An 8,711-nucleotide genomic window follows, 5' to 3' on the forward strand; every position below is an offset into this window, starting at 1 on the left:
CGCTGTGGTAAGACTGGGCATAATGCAAGGACATGTCAGGTAGTAATTGAGACCTCTGGAGAAGAATATAGTGAGTAGTTTTAAGCCGGCGAAGGGTTGTCGAGGGTCTTGTTGAAGCAGTTGGACTCTTGAAAGGGCTGGCTCAACGAACTGTAATAGCACGCCAAATTTTCGTTTCTGTTGATGCTTATCAACTACGTTATTCCGACTTTAAGTAAACGGTCTCAATTTCGCTGGACTATACTAACAAACATTATATGGAATGAATCAGAGGACTCAGCGACTTGACCGTTCCTGCACAAGAGTACTCTCGGACTACAGCCCAGCCCAGCCACAGCGCGAGATCGATAACACAACAGAAAAGCCAACAAAGATGAGATAACAGGACGGAAAGAGATAGCGTGACTTTTGGCCGAGGTTTAGGGTGGTGTCAGACCGAAATGCCCAACATGTTCCCATCAGCTTCGAGCTATACACAGTCCCATTACGCCTCCTCTTCTTTGTTGACCTGAAGAATGCGCTGGGTTGTAGTTGCGGTCTTGTGGAACCTATACGGCTTGATTTTACGCTCAAAGAGCTCGTCAAGTTCCGCGGCAGTTCGACTAAGAAAAGGTCAGCATCAAAGTCATTACTATTAGAAGTAGTATCAGGTCAACGTACCCAGCTGTCTCGGGGATCAGGAACCACATGGCCAATGTGAATGGTGCGCCTAGACCGGCGAAGAACCAACTAGTCTTGAGACCCCAGTTCCATTGGTGGGCGTTGATCATGTAAGGAATAAGGACACCAAGGATAATTCCCACGACGCAGGTAGAAGCAGCAGCAAAACCGGCAGTGTAAGGTCGAAGTCTCTGGGAAGAGATCTCACCAATGAAACCCCAACCAGTAGCTCCATTAGCCACCAGACCGACATCTAGATAGGAAAATTCAGTTTACCACAACATCAAGCTTTGCTGGTTTGCGAGGAAACTCACTCCAGATGCAAGCAAAGAGAACAAAGACATAGTTGGTTGCGTTAGTCTCGGGCGCAACTCCGAGGATACCCACAACGATACAGCATGCCCAACAAATAGTTGTTCCATAACAAGCGAGCCATCGTCGACCAAAGATATCCGACACATAAATAACCACAAAGCTGAAGAAGATATTGATGCCCGATGTGATACAGGTGATCTTGAAGGGGTCCTTGAGTCCGGCCTGCTGGAAGAAGTAGGTAGCGTAGCCGAAGAAGATGCCAAGACCGATAAATTGCTGTGTCATAAGAGTCCAGCATGAGATGAGAGTTCGAAGGCCGTCGCGCCCCATGAAGATAGAGTACCACTTCTCATTGTTCTGCTCTTGGGCGATGGCGCGTTCGTGCTCAAGGTTGATCTGGATAAGGTTGATGTGATGGTCAACGTCGAAGCCTTCCACGCCGCGGTACAAGACCTGGAGTGACTTTCTGGCCCGATCAGTTTTGCCTCGAGAAACACACCAAGCGGGTGACTCTGGCAGCAGGAGGTAGATGGCAAGCATTAGCCCAATCTGAGACCACTGAGTATAGACCGGGGTGAGATAATTGGTTGGGTCTTGGGCGTGCATGACCTGGAGAGCAACTGGAGCGAAGAACTGTCCAATGAGCCACCAGAGACTGTAGCACATGAGAAAGACACCTCGTACGCGGGGAGGTGCCACCTCTGAGACGTAGGTTGGGATTGTCGACTGCAAACAGCCAACACCAATACCTCCAAAGAGCTTTGCAACCAACCAGACTCTCCATTCTTTAGCAACACACTCGAGTATGACGCTGATGGCGAGAAGGAACCATAACCAGTACATGGCTGCTTTTCTGCCAAACCTGTCCGAGAGGAAAGGCAATGTTACCATTCCGACGACTTGACCGCCGGATCCGATAGAGTTCCACGCACTCAGAACAGACGACGCCAGGACAACACCCTCCTCTGTGTGCTGAGTACCGAACTGCTCGACGAAACCCGAGTTTGCAATGATGTTTCCTATGAGTCTGGGCGAGTCTAGCATTAGTGGCTGTTCTTAATAGCACCAAGGCGAGCAAGGTCGGAGTGATATGGAATACATACCCGATCTGGTAGCCATCCGTAGCTGCACTGAGGGTGACGGCAAAACAAACAGCAGCGTTCATCTTGAACTTTTTGATGGTTTCCCAAGGCGTCAGCCCCTCATATCCAGAGATGCCTTGTCCCCTGTCAGCAGCCTCTGAACTAAGCTCCTTGGGCGGCTGGTGGCCATCTCCAGCAACTTCATGATGCTCGACAGCATCGCCGGATCTGCTGACGTCTTTCTCAGCACTTGAAATCACAGCCATAATGACGATGGGCAGTATGTGGGCGATTGAGTGAGACGAAAACAAGAGAAAAGGATGCTTGAGCTCTTTGATGCTAAAGCGTGAGCTTGCTTGGACTTAGAAGCGATAAGAGCTTTACCAGAGAGCAGCTCGGGTCTTTAAATCATCAGGAGAAGCGCATGCAAGGTCCGAGTGTGCGGCTGCTCCAGAGGTGATGGATTAAGTTTCTGGGTTTTCGCCTGCGTGACGAACGGGGTGGTACAGTACGGAAACTAAGCTGCGGTATGGGGTATGGGGGGATGCGGGTTAGCGCTGGAACTGAAAGAGGGGGTATGGGGTAAAGGAGCCCAGGAAACAAGCCTAAGCCCTGGGTTACCTTGTACATTACTCGGTACCAACGGAAATGCTTAAACCCCCTTGCCAACAAGGCTTTGACAGACAGAACCCTACAGGTGGTTACAATTGCCCCCCAACCGGCTAAATGTGATGGGTCTGTGTGCAGTGGCGTTCCCTAAACCGCGAGGGATTTCCTCGGCGTGGACCGTTCATTCTCGCTTATGGCTTGTGGCTTGTTCACCCCGATGCGTTTCGCCTTGCTTTGCTTTTTTTGCTTCGCTTCGCTTCCCTGCTAGTCACCCTCAACTCTCGGTATTTGCTACCACGACATGCCAAACTCATGCTGTCTCGTGGAGAGTAGTAGATCAGTCTAGACGGCAGCCTAGTAGTGCACATGGACAGCAAATTTTCGATAGTCTAGAACCGCGTCGGTAACACTACCACCCAACAAACCACGGCTCCTTAATGCTATCTCTTATTCTTTCGCCATGGCCCAGACACAGGTCTGTCAATACGAGCCACTTGACAAGAAAAATGCAGATTTCTGGCAAGGTTGTTCCAGACCTCATCTCATCGGATTAGACATGCGCGTCGCGGCTGAGATACCTTCTGTGGCATGCATAGCAGAGGGTTATATAAGAGAAGGTTAAAAGAGCCCTAATCTTATGCTAAAAGGGGGTTAGTAATGCCTCTTTATATACTAATAGAGCATTAATCTATAGGTGGCTAAGTAAACTAATCGGGCCAAACCTACCTTTTACCACCTTTACTTAGTATTAACCAGATGGCCAATTTTGTATGATTTATGGCTGGGCTCTTGAAATTTTCAGGGAATAAATGGATGAGTTTATCTACCAATAGATAGTCTTGCGACAACTCGAAAATAAGGAGTCCATGTTTGCGCTGCGTATCCAGTAAGTATCCTTTGGTTTCAAGACTATGTGCATAAACTACATCCTCACTCATCAAGTAGGCCTTATTATCATCATCGACAAAACCCCCATATATCGAGATGCACATCCCATAGGGCGGAAGCTCCCATGGTACGAAAATCGTCCATTCACAGTGTCACCTGTTGCTACTCCAACAAGTGCCTGGGAATATACAGGGTCATCAATGTGAACCCACATAACGTACTTGCTGGCGGATTTGTTGGAGACGACTTTGGGTCCCTATACGGCTCTTTCTGGGCCGAGACCGCCCGGCTCTTGACGAGTTAAGGCGGCACCCTCGTAGTGCCAATCCACAAGATCATTGCTGCTATAGCAGTTGATGTTTCTGAAATCAGTGCCCTCTGTTTTGTCTTCACCGTGCCAATAATATCGCTCGCCTACTTTGATGATTCTTCCGCCATGAGCCTGAGTGTGCTGGCCATTATCGGTAGTCCAGGTAGCGCCTATGGATAGCCTAGGTGAGCAATTGGGCATCTTACAAGACAGTGACTATGGCTAAGGGACCTACCAGGATAAATTTGGAGATGGCTTCGTTGTGCCATTTTTGCCACTCTTAGCCTTAGTATGCAGCCTTCACTGGATAAAGGGTATCTGATTCTAAAAGGGATAGGTGTAAGAGTTAAGCTTAATACATAGAAAAAAATGTCAAATGCAATTGACAATCCCTGTCGAGAATTCTTGGTGTGGAAAGTTTGTGTGTGCACTACACTAGGCGACTGAAGTTTTACTGGTAAAAATGAGGTAAAAGGATTCTCCCTTCTGCGGGGTTGAGTGCAACATTACTCACTGGAACTGCGATGTTACTCTTAGGCGAACGACGCTGGGGGGCCATTCCTGGTCTGAATCACGAGACGTTAACGGATTAACCCGAGCCATGTCACGCTCTATGCCAAATAAAGAAACGAGACAGTATGTCGGGTCAAATAATAGCGGCCAGTAGTCCTGTTGAGCAATTATATTTCCGCACAGACGCAAGCCCATGCTGGCTCGTTCACAACTCTGCTTCTTCAGAAACAAGCCTCTCATCCATCCGACCCATCAGACAAGCGGATAATTCGTGCAATCCCTAGCATGTAAAAAGCCTGATCTCGGGCAGTAGCTTAACATTGCCTGAACTCGGGCTGAACTCCATTACCCGACACCATCAGCTCTGATATAGACTATGGAGTTTATTTGTGGGCCTAGCTTTCAGCTTGGAAAATATTCGCTCCATGATGAGCCGAGTTTGGTCGGCTAACCCTTGCCATCTTTGCATGGTAATTGCGGGGTTGCCGTGTCTTATCTTACCCCACTGCTTATACTAAGAAACTCTAAGATGTTAAAAATTAAAGAAGGTGGAGGCTCAGGGAACGACAAATCGCCGATTGGACAGATCCTTGAGCGGCTCAGTACACAGAGCCAGCTTAGCTTGCGCACGGGCTGTACTAGCTCGAGCATGGTAAACCCTTAATCGTCGATACACCCCACCGCTGTATTGAGCAACATCCATGTCCCACCCGGCCCAGCGGTTCCCAAGCTCTACCTTCGGCAGCCTAAAGACAGTAGAAACTGGCCTGCTCTATGCAGACATCTAGTAAATACAACCGCCACCCTGTACTTGACCTGATTTGCACTTTGGCGGGCCACGTTAACTTCGTCTCATAATCCATGCGGAGCAAAAGCATGAAATCGGGGAAGTTAATGAGCGAAACACCGAGCGGCCCGAAAAGGAAGGTTTACGCACCTGCAGGAACTTTATTGCACAAGCGTACTACATAGTACATATTTAGAGCCGTTCAGGAACTCTAGTTGCTTGTCTTCCAAGCACGCCAATCGAATACACAGTTTCTCTGTCATGGTGTTCCAAAACCAGCTGCGGGCCTGCAAAGGCAAGCCCAGAGTCTTGATCTTGACTGACATAACCAACGAACCCGACGACTCGCAATCACTTGTGCGCTACCTGCTCTACAGCAATGAGTTTGACACGCGCGGTCTTGTGGCCTGTACATCCACGCACATGAGGTCCCGTGTAGCTCCGCAAGAAATTGAGAGCATCGTCGACGGCTATGGGGAGGTCGTCGACAACCTCAACGCCCATGCTCATCCCGACAACCAGTACCCGAGCGCACAAAGCCTTCGGGATATGATCAAGGTCGGCCCCCCAGTGTATGGGAAAATCGCCCTCGAGCCTTTCACTCCACTGAGTAGCGGCTCCCAGCTCATCATTGCTCGTATTGATGAGTCTGAGGAGCCTCTCTGGGTACTTCTCTGGGGCGGTGCCAATCCACTTGCCCAGGCTCTCGCACACGTTGAGAAGACAAGAAATGCTTCGGCATTTGCTCAATTCAGATCCAAGACCAGAGTGTATGCCATCTCTGACCAGGACGATACTGGTGCCTGGATCAGAGTCACATATCCAGATATCTTCTACATCTGCTCTCTCCATGGCTGGTGCCAGTATAATGCCGCAGCGTGGACAGGCATCTCGGGTCCGACCGACGTCGCGGTGCAGACCCTAGCCAATTTACAAAGGAGTGGATAAAGGAGAATATCCAGATCGGGCCACTGGGTGCCAAGTACCCTGACTTCAAGTTCCTCGTCGAAGGTGACACCCCGACATTCCTCTATCTCATCCAAAACGGCCTGGGGTCTCCGGAGCATCCTCACTGGGGCAGCTGGGGCGGCCGGTATAGTTACTCTGACCCGTCCATGACGGGCAATCATTTTGTTGATGCCGTCGACAATGTAGTAGGCATGGATGGGCGGACTTATACCAGCAATTTCGCCACCATTTGGCGCTGGCGACGTGCCTTCCAGACCGACTTTGCAGCGCGTATGCAGTGGACACTCACTGATGATCCTTCCAAGGCTAACCATGCACCTGTTGTCTTTGTCAACGATAGCACCGGTGGTCCAGAGCCTGTCCTGATAGAGGTAGAGGCTGGCGAGAAGCTTCTCCTCGATGCTTCCAGAAGTTACGACCCAGATGGACAAGACATAACCTTTAACTGGTTTCAGTACAAGGAACCAACCGCTGTACAAGGATGGCCTGTTGGTCTTCATCCAGACCTTGACATCATTACTGTAGACTTGAAAGGTCGTGGGGATCAGGTTGAAGTGCAAATTCCGGGACCCGAAGTGTCCGCTCAAGAGCCGATCAGCGGCCAGGCAATGACCAAGGGCCTTGAGTACCATATCGTCCTCGAGGTTCGGGATAACGGAGAGCCCTGTATGACGACCTACAAGCGGGTCGTCATACAAACTACAAACAAGGCTTTACGTGGTAGTAGGGGGACTGCGGTCGCAACAACTGCGGAGTGGATAGAGTTGCCGAAATAGACAGTAGCATTTTATCAGTACACAGCTACTCTTCTGTGCTTTATGATGCTTCTATGAATTGTAACAAAACGGTTTTTAGAAAGAAGTAAAAGAAAAATTGAAATAAAGCAAGCCATTGAAAGACTCTTATGTACCGTATATTTCCACGACATTCATCGATGCTGGCGTCAGGTCTAACAGCTTGACATTACCGACCAAGGCACTAATTAACATTAAGACATTATATGGCAGAGGCGGTCGAATATTTTACGTTCCTCTCTAATATACCCAATTGGATTGGATAGAATCAGCCCTTGTCGACAATGGGGCAGCCCCTTTTGCAATAGTCAATGGACTTTGTGGAAATATACGGTAAATATACATAATAATGGAGGTTTCACAAGAATTCTTTTAGGAAAGAAAGTATTAGTAGACTGCAACAGTCTGTAACCGAGTATATTGGAACTAGTTTACAACTACCCTAACACGACCAAGGTTGGCAACCTGAGCATAAGCCGTATTGGCATCTCCATTACGGTTGGAAGTGACACGAACAGCGGCAAAATAAGTGCCTCGCGTTTGGTACGATCGAGAAGCCGTCACATCCAAGACAGCTTTGCCCTTCTTAAAGCTTCCAGCTGCTTCAAAATCCCCAGTTCCTTCAAAATCCCATTCGACAGACGTAACAGACCCAGTGCCCGGAGGAACTTCGATGTGAGCTTTGAAGGAGACGGCTTGTCTCGCCTTGGTGAGTATTTGTGTCTTGCCACTCACCGTCAGGTCCACAATGGGCTGAATACCCTTGCGTTGGGCCGCGCTTGCAGGAACCTTGACCTGTCCATGGCCGACAGAGTATGATGTTTCAGCAGGTGGCTGTTTCCCCTTCTCAACCCAAGCACTCAAGTCTCTGAGATGCTGTTCGTAAGCGGGATGGTAGGAGACGATCCGGGTCAACTGATCCTGGGGCACCGGCTCCAGGTAGTGATCGGCATTTGCAGTATAGTACAGTCTGAAATTTTGACCGAATCGATCACCGAGGGCTTCCTTGACTTCTTTCCTGTACCAATCGGCGTGCCATGGGAATGCATCAAAGTCCTTTAGTGAATCCATAATCATCACCTTGTTAGTGATATTGCCAGTAAAGGTGGCCCCACCACTAGCAGCACGACCGATGGTAGGACCGATCAGTACGTTACGCTGGGGGTACTTGGCTGTTCCATCGGCCTTGCGAAGATAATCATATCCGTAGAGGTCTGACTGAGTGGGAACTTGGTATCTATGGTATGCAGAACCTGCTAACCATGCCCGGTTGTCAACCTGGATCCGAGAACCCCTGGAGATCATGGCAAGAACAGTTGTGTTCTGACCGGGATCGATCTCAGCAGTCTGAGAGCCCTTTGCAATTTGTATGGTGAACTGTCCGAGAGCCAATTTACCATCCCCCGACTTGATAGTGGCCTGAAGCCCGTATGCCGGTAGGGTTGAAGGAGCTTTGGCGAGGATAAAAGCGACAGGGACTTTCGCTGAATCAAACTGAACCGACTTGACTGCCGTGTTGAATTCGACCGCAGCCTTGCGGTAAAAGTCACCGAGGTCGGACTTTTCAGTTCCAAGATATCCATTCTTTGTCCAAAAGTCGTTGACATAGGTCGGATCGAAGGCTGCAATCGTGGGAGGGACCAGAACTCGGAAAGTCCGTAGGAAGCTTGTCCTGTTCCCAGCGAGGCCCTCCCAATCCTCGAATGATTCGAGTACGAGGCCAAGCTCAGTGACCTCAGTGAGGACCTTCTTCCCAAGTGCATTCAAGTGGCGAAAAGGGTCAC

General features: G+C 49.4%; 4 protein-coding genes across 4 annotated transcripts; 1 reads left to right on the top strand and 3 right to left on the bottom strand.

The window, feature by feature from the left end:
• Positions 1-1,758: 1,758 nt before the first annotated feature.
• Positions 1,759-2,442, bottom strand: FOXG_15486 (uncharacterized protein). The gene has a single exon (XM_018395596.1). It carries the CDS (start codon positions 2,321-2,323, stop codon positions 1,763-1,765), a length of 561 nt encoding a protein of 186 aa, XP_018255760.1. The 5' UTR covers positions 2,324-2,442; the 3' UTR covers positions 1,759-1,762.
• A 1,368-nt stretch (positions 2,443-3,810) lies between these two features.
• Positions 3,811-4,133, bottom strand: FOXG_15487 (uncharacterized protein; the record flags this gene model as incomplete). The annotated part of the gene is made up of 2 exons (XM_018395597.1): positions 3,811-4,034; positions 4,100-4,133. 2 exons carry the CDS (start codon positions 4,131-4,133, stop codon positions 3,811-3,813), a joined length of 258 nt encoding a protein of 85 aa, XP_018255761.1.
• Positions 4,134-5,425: 1,292 nt separating this feature from the next.
• On the top strand, positions 5,426-6,909 carry FOXG_15488 (uncharacterized protein; the record flags this gene model as incomplete). Its single annotated transcript, XM_018395598.1, has 2 exons — positions 5,426-6,076; positions 6,127-6,909. The coding sequence occupies 2 exons, from the start codon at positions 5,426-5,428 to the stop codon at positions 6,907-6,909; spliced, it is 1,434 nt and encodes a 477-aa protein (XP_018255762.1).
• Positions 6,910-7,353: 444 nt separating this feature from the next.
• Positions 7,354-8,232, bottom strand: FOXG_15489 (uncharacterized protein; the record flags this gene model as incomplete). Its single annotated transcript, XM_018395599.1, has 1 exon — positions 7,354-8,232. The coding sequence occupies one exon, from the start codon at positions 8,230-8,232 to the stop codon at positions 7,354-7,356; it is 879 nt and encodes a 292-aa protein (XP_018255763.1).
• Positions 8,233-8,711: the final 479 nt, after the last annotated feature.

The sequence above is a fragment of the Fusarium oxysporum genome, chromosome 15 (assembly GCF_000149955.1).
Source record: "Fusarium oxysporum f. sp. lycopersici 4287 chromosome 15, whole genome shotgun sequence".
Lineage (NCBI taxonomy): Eukaryota > Fungi > Ascomycota > Sordariomycetes > Hypocreales > Nectriaceae > Fusarium > Fusarium oxysporum.